The sequence below is a fragment of the Mus musculus genome, chromosome 11 (assembly GCF_000001635.26).
Source record: "Mus musculus strain C57BL/6J chromosome 11, GRCm38.p6 C57BL/6J".
In the NCBI taxonomy this organism is placed as follows: domain Eukaryota; kingdom Metazoa; phylum Chordata; class Mammalia; order Rodentia; family Muridae; genus Mus; species Mus musculus.
Genome location: NC_000077.6, coordinates 95,472,479 through 95,487,002, shown reverse-complemented (window position 1 = coordinate 95,487,002; position 14,524 = coordinate 95,472,479). Strand labels below are relative to the sequence as shown.

Genomic DNA, 14,524 nt, shown 5'->3' with positions numbered 1-14,524 from the left:
AGGAGGGAAGAAAGAAGAAAACAAAACTTCCAATACACATTAGCGTCTGAGGAATTCTACAGTAAAATGGGAGCCAAGATGCAGATAAAGGTCTCTCCTCCCTCTCCCCAGCCCCTGTGAGTGTGAGTGTGTGTGAGGAAGTGTGTGTGTGTGTGAACTCACGAGTGTGTCTCTGTAGCCTTCACTGTCTTGGAACCAGCTCTATACACCAGCCCGTCCTCCAAGGCACAGAGAGCCACCTGCCTCTGCCTCCTGAGTTCTGAGATTAAAGTATGTGCCACTACCTCTAGGCTATTTTCTCTCTCAAAACTACATTTATTTGGGGCTGAGAAGATGGCTTAATGATTAAAAACATTGGCTGCTCTTCCAAAAGACTCAGACTCAATTCCAGGTACCCACATAACAACTCAAATGCCAGGTTTGATGGTGCTCACCCTTAGGAGCAGAGGCAGGCAGACCTCTGAATTCAAGGCTAGCCTGGTCTGTAGTTAAAGTTCTAGGAAATGAGGGTTCCACAGAGAAACCCAGTCTTCAAAAAAAAAAAAAAAACAGAAAAAATAAAATAAAAAAAAAATCACATCTATTTACTTACTTAATTCTTTTTTTTTTTTTTGGTTTTGTTTTGTTTTGGAGACAGGGTTTCTCTGTGTAGCCCTGGCTGTCCTGGAACTCACTCTGTAGACCAGGCTGGACTCGAACAGAGATCCGCCTGCCTCTGTCTCTGGAGTGCTGGGACTAAAGGCGTGCGCAAACCACACTCCGGCTACTTACTTAATTCTTGACAGGGTTAAATTTCAGGTAGAACAAGAAGAGGGGTGAATATCAAACATACCCTTCTTTTCCATAGTTAAGTTGACCCTGAGAGTTTACCATTTTGAGCAGGACACTTTTAGTACCAAACGTTACTACTGTGTTAGAATAATGTGTAAGAATGTCTTGCCGAAATTATAAGATATATGTATGTTCGCTTCACCTACACACAATATAACACATAAACGATTACGTCACCTAGTCTTACGACGATTTTCCTGTTCTTAGTTTACCTTATCGGCAGCTGCCAGCAAGTCGTCAGCCATCTTGTCGAGGTTCGGCGCCTTCCCCGTGTAGATGAAGCACATCATCTCCTTAAACACCTCAGGCTCCACGTCGTTAATCTCAACCCGATTCTACGCCGGAAAAGCTGAGAGTGAGGAGCGTCCTAACAGACAGAATCCCTAACCTACAGTCATGACTTAAGTTCTGGTGAGGAGAAGCTTGTGTGAGTTAAACCTAACACCATGGGTAGACAGTGCGCCCCCCCCCCCCATGACTGTTGGCCGCAGTAGCTCTCCTCCCCTCCCACCACTGTCCACCACCTTTATCTTCTCCAACACAGTAGCAACACAAGCACTAAAATGTGTGATTTGTTTTTTGTTTTTTAAATCTCTGGACTTTCTAGTATCTTTAATCCAAACTGTTCAGCTGACCTGCTGAGCAGGTAAGTCCACATCACCTGGGACATTTCAGATCACCTCTCTGCTCTCAGAAGGTGTCTGTTCACGAAACTGTATTTTAATAACACAGCAAGAGAAAGATGATTAGATCAAAGTCTGTGGCCTGGCAAGGTCTGCTGCAGTCGCTGGGTTAAGCAGGTACATGTGCATCCTGGTACACACCTTTTTGCTCTCCTCCATTTCATGTTCAAACATGGCACTGAAGACTGGAGACCGAGCTACGAGAGGAGAGGGAAACAATGAGGTTATCACACGGGAACTGCTCACTTACCCCAGCAATAATGAAGATCTTTGCTCTTCCTGTCTCGCATGGAAATAACATCGGAATTATAAAACATATGCTTTCAAAACACGTCATTGGCTGTATTTTAATCATCTACATTTTATGGAAATGATTTATCTGTGTATGACAAGAATGGCATATGGCCTACTTGTACAGACTGAAATCCCAATGGAAGGAAGGTATTCCATTGTTGAAGTTGGGTGTTCTAATCCTGGATGTCTGGCTGGAAAGGGCACCTGTATAGAGACCACACAGCGAGAAGGTCAAGAGCTGGGCTCAATGGCATGTGCTAGCTTGGTGACCAACATTTTTGGCAAGTTGTCTCTTCCTCCAGCTATGTGTTCTCAATGAAGTTGTTATTATCCCCAAAGGCTGTAAAAGCCTTACATTAAGTATAATGGTTTATGGCCCTTCAAAGCTCCCTCTATTTGGTAAAACCATCTTTCTTAGCATTTAATTTCTTTCATTATGGAGAATTCTGCTTTTCCTTTTAGAAATGGGAATGAAGAAAAAGATAATCAAGAAACAGAGCCCATGTACATTCTATGAACACCCATGAAAACAACACACACACAAAGCTTACTTTCAACTGTGAAAAATAATAAAATGACTAAGAACTCAAAAATGCTCATGTTGCTGAGTAAATCAGGGGTTGGGGGTCACAGTTGAAACTCCCAACTCAGTACCTAGGAGTGGAAGGACAGGTGGAGAGTGTAGGAAGGTGGCAGAGACCTGGAGCTTTGGGCCTGTATGTAGTTTATGCCAGAAAGAACTCATTTTAGCCCTGTCATTTTCTATTTTCTTGGAAGAATCATTTAACCTTCTGAGCCCCCTCCTTTTTTAAAATTTATAAATTAACCAGGCATAGTAGTATACACTCTACACCTGTAAGGCAGGAGAATTCTGCATGTGAGGTCAGCCTGGGTTATGTAGCAGAAATTTCTCCCCACCTTTTCAGATTTCAAATGTGAACCTCAGTGTTTTAATCTATTTCAGAAGGTTCTCTCTATGTTCTGCTTATCTCAGAAGAGTTACAGGCTATAAGGTGCTTCAATATGGGAGGGTGCACAGCAGCAGGAAGGGCTTACAAGTCATTAGTAGACAGACTGCAGCTGATGCAACGGGAACAGAATCACCAGAGAGAACAGAGGGAACACTGAAGCAGACCCTTAGGGCTGGCTGATGTCTGAAGGGACAGGCGAGGGAGAGAGAGGGAAGCCACACAGCAGAAATAGCTGGAGCAAGCAGGAGATACACCCAGGGATGGAGTGCTTGCCAAGCATACATGGGGCCTAGGGTTCGATTTTCTGAGCCATAAAGGGAAAGAATAAGATAGTTGAAGAACCAGGAAAAACTGGAGCATGGAGTCAACTAGCACATGATTGAGTCTCTCAAACTTAGAAGCTAGCAGGTCATTCATCTAACTTTGGAAAATTGCTTTTCTGGCAAGGAGGTGAAGTGAGGACATTGTGGGGAAAGGAAGAAGGCCGTGACTATGGCAGCTTAGAGCATGTGGGGAGAAAGGGAGCACGCACACTGAGAGACCGAGGGCTCTGGGAAGGCAGGGCAAGGCCAGAGAGCACAAGTATACAAATCAATCGATTCTGAAGATGAGCAATACCTCCTTGCCGGTGAGAAGGCAGGTGACAGAACAGTAAGCATCAAGGGTGTTCCTACAAAAGGGCCCCTTGGAAGGCAAGGAAATCCTTTAGGAGTTGGAAGGTTAGAGGGGAAAGGCTGAAGTCTGAAATATCTACTGTTGCAGGCTCGGGGAGGAAGCTTACTACATCTACAGAAAGACACACGGGGAGGATAGGAGAGCTGAGGAGATGGCTCAGTGGATAAAGTGCTTGCTGTCCATACACGAGGATCCCTAGCATCCACTTAAAAACCAGGTATGGATCCGTAACTCCAGCACTAAGTGAGGATATGGGAGAGACATAGAGGATTCTTAGACCTCACTTGCCAGTCAGTCCAGTAAAAACAGCTTTATGTCACTGAGACCCTATCTCAAAAAGTAAGGTAGAGAGTGACAAAAGAAGGCATTCAACCTCTGGCCTCTGCATATACACACAAAGTACATGAACTTGCATAGACATGTTTGTACCACATACACAAGCAAGAAAGAAACACTAAAGGGAACAGGGATTGGGGGAAGCAAGCACGTTGAGGGTCTCACTATACAGGTAGATATTAGTCTAAGTTACACACTTCCTTCAGCATTGACAACAATACCAAGCTGAAGCAGAGAATGGAAAGTTGTCACATGAGACAGGCTGAGCTCATCTCAAGTGTGTACTTTAGAATGATGGAGCTGAGACAGCTCAGCAGAGGAGTCTTGGGAAAACATTTGTTACTTGGAGAGTCACTCGATGCTATTCCACGCTCTATGGTCTGCAGAGCAGTGTGTGGCTATGGCTCCGCTTTTCTCTAAGGCGAAGTCAGCCCTCTATCAGTTCTTCCTCGGGGTGAGTCCTTCTGGTTTTAAAGATCAAGAACCTGACAGAACAAGAGCTGATCCTCTGGGTCAGTAGCACAGCCTCATTCTTCTCGTGTGTTTATAGTGAAGGCATTGGCTTAACCATCTGAGAGGCCTAGGTCTCAGCCTCACAGTACTTAGTCCCTAGAACAGAATCCTCTCGATGGCATCCAAAGTCCAGCTAGGAGCTACCACTTGCTCTTAGGTACTCCAAGAGCTACTTGCCCAGTGCAAACATAGGTAGTTCCTTTGTATGACCACCATTTATACTCTTAAAATAGTACCCAAGTCCACCTAAGACAAACCAGAAATGCCATTTTTATGAAGAGTAGCACTTTTGGTTATGAGAACTGTCGTTAGAATATAAAATACAGTTCAGGTACAGTGGCATATACCTACTACTTCAGCAGTAGGGGCAGGAAGTGGGATGGGGCTGAGGATTGAAGTTTGAGGATAGTCTAGGCTAACAATAAGTTCTAGGTCTGCTTAAGCTATAAAGTGAGACCCTATCTCAAAACACCAAAATGAAAGTAAATTTTAAAAACGTATTTAGGTACAGAGTTCATAAGCTGAAGTTGTTCCCTAAAGGCAATTGGGTAGCCACTATTCTTCTTATTGAATCAAAATTATAAAGTGAATCATGAATAAATACCAACCTGCTAAGATAGCCTTGTGAGCCTGGAATTCTTGACCAGCCACACACAAGCAGCAGTCGGTGAATCGAGAGTTCTCCCACAGCCCTCCTAACTCATCTGCCAACCGGCATTCAGGAACCTTTACCATGTTCATAGTATTCTGCCCAGAAATATTGACAGAGTCTTGTACTACACTCACCTGTGAAATATAAAGAGACAGAAACAAAGCTTTTGTTACCAGCAGGTGGAGAGAGGACTTCTACCTTAGTGCTACAGACAGTCAGATACCTCATTTTCTTGATTTATCTCCACAAATCAAGACTTTCTCCTTTGGCTCAATTGTTTCCCCATTTATTACAAACACATCTCTTTCCTACCACACCTTAGGCCAGTGACAGCCTCACAGAATAAGTTCTCCTACAGTTTCTTATAAGTCCTATACCCTTGCAAAGCCAAGCATAGCCCCCAAGGAGAAACTGACAAGAACAAATGCTAAATGTCAAATATTCCCCTTATCCCACCTTAAAAGAAATCTTACACATAAGAGATGCTATAGAAGTCATTATATAAAACTCCCTAAAGAAACCTAGTAACTTAAGTTCAAAAGCATCTCACTGACTTTAGTCAGGTCAGGAAACACAGATGAAGTATAGTTCCTATAGTAAGGCATTTCTCAAAGATGTTCCATTAATGAACATGATGGCCCAATTCCCACAAGGACTGAGTTAGAGAGGCCTTCCAGGAGGGATAACTGGGTGAGGGTGCTGTAAGTTTTACACCTGAACTTCATCATCTGTGACAATGACATTCAAGATGGCTAACTTCAGCTTACACATGCGTTTCCACTCCTAGGACAGAATGGCAATGCCAACCGTATGAAAAGCTCCAACTTCCCACTTGGGCTTCAGTAGCATGTTTCAACTAGTTGAATTAACTCAACCTAGATAGAAACCAAGCTAAATGTATAGATGAGTTTGTGAAAGTCAGATGTTAGGATACCAATGACAAGGATTTAGAAACCACATTAACATTATAAAATATTCTAGCCATCAAACAAGAAATAAGTAGCCAACAACACTGTTTTCTCCCCTACAACCATACACCACGTGAGAAAAGTTAGGGCTAAGCCGAATTCAATCCCTGAGAATCAACTCCCCGCTCTTCTACTGCTAAGAGTCTGTCTGACGAGAAAGACAGTTTGAGAACATCCTTGATGACCTAGATTTCTTTTGACCTTCAAGATGCAAAGTCATCCTTCAGCTGCAGTCATAAACCCAGAGGCAAGGTCAGTGCTTGATCCAAATGACCTATAATGCCTTCTTGTTCCAGGGAGATATTTACTACCAGGTCAGGAAACTTACTTCTTTAAAACAAGCTGTTATGATCTTGCACAAGGAGGGAGTCAAGTTAATCAATTATGAATGTGCTCAGCATTACAGCACATTTATCAGAGACAGTTTATAACAATATTTTAATAACCCAGAAGCCAGCACAAACCACCCCACAGAGATCCTCTCTTGTCCTTTGTAAGATTTCTAATTTGGTTCAACCATTTTGTCATATTGGTGCCCTCATTTCTTTGCTATAATATTAACATTAAAAGTGAAAGTTGTCTGTTCCCAGTTATAGTTCTAAATACTGATTAAAAAAAAAAAAAAAAAAAAGGAAAAGACCAATTAAATCCACCTTCCTCCTAGGGAAAGGCAGAGATCTCCAGGGATGACCAATGAAGGGAATAGAGGAAGCTTTTGGCACTATGTTTCTAGTTTGAATTAAACCAGGCTGACAGGAGCCCAAAATCATTAACACTTAATAGCAATTGAGTAGACTGGGTAAAATGAATTGGCAAAAGCTAAGCCGAGTTTCAAATGAACTATGGTTACCAGTGGACCTTCTGCTGGCTAGATACATGCTTGGTAATGAGTGGGGCCCAAAGTCTCAGAAGGGCAATTCTTCTCTCTGGACATAGACAGGAACACAGCAGGAAGGAGAATGTACCTTTACAGTTTGAGCCAGACTTGTTCTGTAGATATATGGATGCTTGGATTCTCCAGAGCTCTGAATGTCTGGCACCTCTTACCAACATTAAATTCGCTTAATTAAAAATAAATTTTAAATGGCACTCACAAATGAGTCTTCAGAGCCCAAACTTTTAACTTAGAGAGGGATTGTTTTCCTCTGCAAATGATGATGCTAAAATGAGACCATTTTGAGAAAAACGAAAGATGTTTTTATGCCTATAAAGTTGACTATGGAGACTCATTCAGAACTGCAGCTGTGAGGATGACAGGACTGTGACATTTATGTCGTCTTATAAATGAATGCATGAAAATGTCTCAGGAAGGGTGTATAATCTCCCAAGCTTCAAGTTAAGGAGGGTATCACTTTGTTTAAAAAAAAAAGATTTATTCATTACGTTGTGTTCTGCCTGCATGTATGCCTGTACGCCAGAAGAGGGCACAAGATCTCATTATAGATGGTTATGAAACCATGTGGTTGCTGAGAATTAAACTCAGGCAGGACCGCTGGAAGAGCAGCCAGTGTTCTCTCTCAACCATTTGAGCCATCTCTCCAGACCAAGGGTCTCACTTTTAAAATCAACTTCTCTTCCCTGGCCCCCTCTGGGTTTTCAAGACAGGGTTTTTCTGTGTAGCTCTGGCTGTCTTGAAATTAGCTCAGTAGATCACGCTGGCCTCAAATTCAGAGATCCTGACTATGTTTGCTGAGTATGTGATTAAAGGCATGGGCTACCATGCCTGGCTTCAACTTCTCTTTTGTAAAAAAGGAAATTTAAAATAAAAAAATTTAAAGGAAATTTCATGAATGACTAAGGGCTGTTGAGTAGTGTATATTCATCCACAGAAGAGGGAAATCCATAGAAACCTTCAGTACCTGTTAACAACTAAGGACTGTCAAATCTTGTACACTCATCTCCATAAAAAGGAAAGTCCATGAAAAATACTTTAGTGCCTATAGAATAATTAAAAATTGAAAGAATAGGGGCCGGAGAGAAGGCTCAGCAGCTAAGAGCACCGACCGCTCTTCCAGAGGTCCTGAGTTCAATTCCCAGCAACCACATGGTGGCTCACAACCATCTGTAATGGGAGCTGATGCCCTCTTCTGGTGTGTCTGAAGACAGGTGCAATGTGCTCCTATACATTAAAAAAAAATAATAATTTGAAAAACATTTTAAAAATTGAAAAGATAAGGAAACAGCAGCGCACAGTGTTTATAGTATAGCACACATCATTCAAAGCAACAGCAGGGACAATCTGAAAGTCAGTCAGTAAGAGAACAAACAGTACCAACAAGGACATGTTCCCCTGCACCAAAATAAACCGTGCTTACATACAAAGTATACATCTTAGAAACAATGTTTAAAAAGAAAAAAGGAAAAAACAGCAGGTCCTAGCTAGGTGACAACAGTCCATGTCTTACCAGATTTACAGAGCTCAAAACCAAGTAAATCTGCAGAGTGTGGACAAGGAACAGCACACACAGGTTAACTTCAAGTGTGGATGTGCGTTTACTATCAACATAGTTTATAACCTACAAAGATGTTGCATATCAAGCTAAGATCTTCATAGGTCATGAACAAACTGGTTGTTTCATATAGTATAACTAATGCATACCAACAATTCACTAATAAAAAGGAATAGACATATTTATTTTTTAAAAAAGATTCTATTTGGGCTGGTGAGATGGCTCAGTGGGTAAGAGCACCCGACTGCTCTTCCAAAGGTCCAGAGTTCAAATCCCAGCAACCACATGGTGGCTCACAACCATCCGTAATGAGATCTGATGCCCTCTTCTGGTGTGTCTGAAGACAGCTACAGTGTATTTACATATAACAATAAATAAATCTTAAAAAAAAAAAGATTCTATTTACTTTACGTATATGAGTATACGGTAGCTGTCTTCAGACACACCAGAAGAGGGCATCAGATCCCATCAAAGGAGCAACCATGCAGTTGCTGGGAATTGAACTCAGTACCTCAGGAAGAAGAGTTAATGCTCTTAACCGCTAAGCCAAGCCATCTCCCTAACATATTTGTTTAAAATTAGGTGAAAATATATATTCTCAGGCAACCAAAGGAATATTCTATGCATGAGAATGAAAAATTATGTTTTAGAAGCATAAACTCATATCCAGAGATTTTTTTTTTCTTTTTTGAGACAGGGTTTCTCTGTATAGCCCTGGCTGTCCTGGAACTCACTCTGTAGACCAGGCTGGCCTTGAACTCAGAAATCCGCCTGCCTCTGCCTCCCGAGTGCTGGGATTAAAGGCATGCGCCACCATGCCATGCCCGGCTATGTCCAGATATTTTATAAGTGGTATTTCATATGTGCTATATTTTATAAGTGCTATTTCACCTTAACTACCACCTTACAAAGAGGACTCTTCCACCTTCATCGGCAGTGAAGGGGAAATGCATGTACCTCCATTGCTAACGAGTATTTGTTCTCAGTGTAAGTAACCAGAGAGGATTAACAGAAGCTGAACATTCTCTATGGTCCAAATTATTAAAGAGGAAATTAAAAATATAATTTAAACATGCTTTTTATGTCCTCCCTTTCATTATCAAAGTAAATACTCTCTGTTAAGAAATTTTGGGAGAGCCCTTGCTCTCCTGAGTAAGGCACTCAGCTCCACTGAGGACAGCACAGCAGACAGGAAGTGGGAAATGGAGAGCTGACATGGCTTTGACATTAATTTGCTGTACAATGTTAGGAAAAATTACCTGACCTCCCAAGACACTACTTGTCTCTGTATAACAGACGAAATGACGAAAACAGATCTAACCGAGTTCTAAAGATTGTGATAAGGGATGATTCCAGAAATGCTTAGAAAACATTTCTAAGTATGTTCATTAAACAAAATCAACTTGGAAGAATCGCCATACTTTCTAATAGACAAAAATCACAGAGATCTAAAAGTGAACCCTGTGTGGCACATTACAAACAAGACCACCTACCTGGTACATTCAGTTTACAATCTAATTTAAACATTCAGTCGAAGTAATACCACTGAGATAAAGGCCAAATGCGCACATGTGTGGTTCTCAGTCTTTAACATTAGGATTCCCTTATGACTGCTGGGTGCACCAAGAATCCTTGAAGCAGCTGCACTTAGTGCACATCAGGATAGCACAGAAGTATCTGGGCACAGTCTGAGGGAGCATTGTAGCATAGTGGGTATTTGCAACTAAATTTCCATGTGGACATCCTTTCATAAAAGCCTCTAATTAATTAGGAAATAATTAAAATAGAAAATAAAATATAAACATGAATTAAAATAAACTTGTTTATAAATATTCCCTGATACAGGGGAAAACAGGTCAAAGGAACAGGACTTAAATGGAAAGTGGTTTAGCTGTGAAAAGTGCTAAGAACTTGGATGAATTGCAGACATTTTAAAAACCCACACATCCCATACACACCCCCACGCAACCGTCTTGCAGTGTTGAATGCTACTAAGTCCACAGAGAGCCTTGGAACAGGAATGAGTCTCACTAGGCACAAGACCAAGTACGAGAAGCAACACTCGGCACCTGTGGCCAACTGGGAAGTGTGAGCGGAACAGATGGCACACCTGGTTCTATGGCGAGAAAGCACAGCATCAGCAGAACTCAGCAGACGTTTCCCTGTTCAACATCTCCTCATCTCCAATGTGTCATCTCACTTCCCTTCTAAGTCAGTAAGGCAAATCTAAACTTAACCACAGGATTTCTCCTAAGAGAATTTCATATGGGGAAGTGAGGAGAAAATGCTGGAACTCAGCCTCAGACCTAACCATAGGATAAGAGTAACCAAGTTAAGGGCAGGCCAAACGATTTCCAAGTCACGATGACAATCCAGGGGTTGGAGCAGCTGGGACAGTGTGGGGAAAGAGGAGGCACATGAGAGAAACATGGACCCACTGCAGACCTGCAAATGCTACAATATAAAGTGCAGCACTGCCTGAAACGCCACGGGTAATGTTTAAAGACTCGCATCAGAGACGTTTGAAGGCTAGCTTCCGTTTCCAACAAAATTAGAATTTTCCACAATCTGAAAGTTTTCCTTGAAACACAAGTCTTCAGCACTTAGGAGGCTAGGCAGGAAGATAGTAGTGAGCTTCAGTTCATCCCAGGCTACAGAGAAACCTCCTTTAAACAAACAAACACCCCACAAAACCCTAGGATAGGTAACAGGCAAAGATTGAAGCTGATGCTGTTTATACAACAGCTAACCTCAAACAACGCCATAGAGTTACTCTCGTCGTTCTACTGAGCTAAGTGAGTATGACTTGCAGCTAATAAGACTAACGTGAAACTCACACTTCAAGTTCATTAAACATCAAACAACTGCCACATTTCATATATTTATATAGGTACTGATACGCCACCATTTCACTCAGTTACTTTGCAATTAAAATGGACAGGAATGGCTATCATGAAAACTAAATTTTACCTTTTTAGCGTGCAACGCTTTCTAATCGTTAGCAGTGTTTGTTACCATCCACAAGCCTGTTACTGCCAGCCATGCTTCTTTCACAAAAGGGCAAGATTCCTAAGGGACAAGTTCCTGGACTACACAGGTGTGATATGCCTTTACAAAGTCATTAACTCACAATGTAAGCCTGTTATTTCATGGGCTAGCTGTCAGTTGGGACTCTTGGCCTGCACTCTGCCTCCGGAGTACACTGGTTATTTGTTTCACTCTCAGGAAGCAGTTCCCTGCCTATAAGATATACAGGGACACTAATATTCTAGTTTACGGGATAAAACTTTTACTTATTTACCCAAGTTGCATTTCTAATTGTATGGAAAATGGCATAAATTGGCTCATTGCAATACTCAGTAACCATATTAAAAACCCCCTTTCGATTAGATCTTGGGTCAAGGAATTTTTAGAAGTTTCTCCAAAGGCTCTTAGGCCTCTGGTGAGAGAGACTGACCTCTCAATCTGGTAACAGCTAACTCTCGCCCTCTAAGCTTCAAGTTTCCACAGCTTTCAAATTTCACTTTTCAATTTTGTATGACTCCAGCAAGACAAACCATGTACACTCAACTCCTACAAAGTCCAGAGAGCAAAAAAGGAGAGCAAGCAACAGTTAAACATACCTAAACTTGCCACTTAAGAAGGAGCCAGGAAGTTTAAGCAACAGATACACAACTTTAGTTGCACTTGCTGGCCACTGCTCAGCTTGAAGCATCAGACCTTCCAAATACTATGTGAAAAAACCCACAGTTCAAAAAAGAAAAGAAGGGAGGACTCAAGCAACTCAAAACTGACAGCTACAATCTTTGCTCTTATGAAAGTAACGAGTGGAGAGCTCAGGTGCCCAGCAACCTTGAAATCATAGGCAGCTCAATCAGCCACATAAAGAACATTTGTACAGAACCACTCCCCTTGGGGATTTTTCTCATTCCACATCCTTGACACAATACAATTAAATCCACCAAAACACATCAGGTCAGGGAATTGCCAGTCTCAAAGTAGGGCAAAAGGACTCACCTCACAGAAGAGGGTGAGCTTGTCATCAGGGAGAAGCCCATTGGCCTCGTCCAAGAGAAAATCTCTGCGGATGAATTTTTTGAATCCCCAGTCTTTGCCTTGCACGAACCTATAAGCTCGCTGACTCTCTGGGATAGAAAAGAAAGTCATATTTAGTTACACAAAGACCAGCCCGAATCTACAACGCGTCGGTGTATGTCAGGACTGATGTGAAAGTAGAGAACATTTACCCATAGCTTTGGTTTCTTCTCCCTTGGCATTCAGGATGGAGAACTTGAACTTTGCCCGAACTTCACTCTTTGGACAGCTGACCAACAACAGGTAAAGCGACAGGTAATCTTTGCTTTCTTCATCTAGCCCTTTCGGGTTTACTCGCAAACACCTGCTCATCATAGAAAGAAATGTGCATCAAAAGAACCCTTATGGCTCCTGCAGCCCAACACGAACATGAGAACCCAGAGGGGAAGATTTGTTCCTGCTGATACTGTTGTTAGCTTTTTAAACTCTAAGCCCCTCACCAGGAGACTGACTCAATAGAAACTTGAAAACAACTTTTCTCCACCAATTTGAATCAACTTTTAAAGAACAGACAAGAATCACGGAGCGTTCACATCCCTTACATCTCTGCCATTTCTTTACCAATTGCCAAATCATTAACCTGTCTCACCCTAAAATATTTAGAATATTTCAGATTAGTTTGTTTTTCATTCTTCAAACTCAGAAAAGGTAGCCCTTAGTTTTTCATGATGGAGGAATAATTTTTTTTCAAAGTCAAAGAGCCTTTTAGTAACACTGTGGGAGAACAAAATCTATTCTGGAGAAGTATGCACATGATACATATTCCTTGTTCAAGGCAAGTTTCTCTGCATAAATAACCTTGGCTTTTCTAGAACTGCTGTGGACACCAGGCTGGCCTTGAACTCACAAAGATCTGCCTGCTTCTGCTTGCCAAGTGTTGGGATTAGAGACATGTGTTACCATGCCTGGCTGATACACACCTTTGCAGGTATTTATGTGTGTGTCTGTGTCACATGTGTGGTGGCAAAGACACGGGATCCCTCCAGTACTAGAGTCAGGGAGTTAGTTATAAGCCATCCAATGTGTGTGCTAGGAAGTAAACTCAGATTCTTTTCAAAAACAGCAAGTATTCTTACCTGCTGAGCCATACCTCTAACCCCCAGCAACTATATTTTAAGATTTAAAATAACAGAGGTATTGTCGAAGAAGCACAGATAAAAGTAAAACTTATTCTACAGGGGAATGTTCCAAGCTTCGCTTCTAAGTAAGAGTTTGAGATGCCAATCTGTTAAGGATGATTCAAAACAGAATTTAGACACAGAACTTAATAGGTTCAACTGAGTTAAGTTGTAAATGTCATTAGCTGAAATGCATGTAGTTCAGACACTGCTTTACCACCATAGAGCACAAGTCACATGTATCTTCAGGCCTTGCCAAGGTTGTGTCACTTCTCTCAAACAGGTGGTCTAATCCAGTGCCTCTCTAGGGAGTACAGATGCTATATATATCACGGTACAAGATGCTAGAGAGATTTAAATATATGCCTAGAACAAACATTTCACTCAGTAAGTAGTCTGCCACTTAATGTACAAAGTCAACCAATATTAAATTAATAAAATCTTCAGAGGGTTATCAGAGATCAAAGTGGTAGTTCAGAGACAAAATGTTTTGATCTTTGCTGGGGACATATGGTTGCAGCCTTAACCACCTGCTCCTATACCTCAAGATGATACTTGGCTTAGAAGGCATTAATCCTCACACCCCGATCATATTCACCTGGCAATAGGTTCTAAGTTCAGGAATCCCAGACTTAACCCATTCAGTACATGAATGGCACACGCTTGACTATACAGCTAATTCAGAGAAAGCTCAAAGATTTACTGGCATGTGGCAGATATACACATTGTTACTTCAAGCATAGGGAAGCTACACTTAAGACATTTATACCATGAAAACGAGGTCTGCAGTGTAATAATGTGTCTCCTGGAAGAAGCTTATCTCTACCCTGCCAGTTACAAAGCCAAAGAAATGTTCTTTATTGCTTAAAAGTAAGTTACTATTATTATTATTATTTTATTATTATTATTTGAGACAGGATCTTATGTGGTCCAGGCTG

The 14,524-nt window shown here is 41.6% G+C and overlaps 1 protein-coding gene across 2 annotated transcripts in view; it reads right to left on the bottom strand.

Moving 5' to 3' along the window:
* The window catches only part of Spop (speckle-type BTB/POZ protein), a 79,328-nt gene that overhangs the window by 6,408 nt on the left and 58,396 nt on the right, over window positions 1-14,524 (bottom strand). For both annotated transcript variants that reach the window (NM_025287.2, NM_001359107.1), the window contains 5 exons: window positions 12,621-12,772; window positions 12,391-12,518; window positions 4,912-5,089; window positions 1,656-1,711; window positions 1,044-1,166 (listed from right to left, as the gene is read on the bottom strand). In NM_025287.2, the coding sequence (NP_079563.2) occupies window positions 1,044-1,166; window positions 1,656-1,711; window positions 4,912-5,089; window positions 12,391-12,518; window positions 12,621-12,772 (637 nt within the window). The remainder of the gene's footprint in view (window positions 1-1,043; window positions 1,167-1,655; window positions 1,712-4,911; window positions 5,090-12,390; window positions 12,519-12,620; window positions 12,773-14,524) is intronic.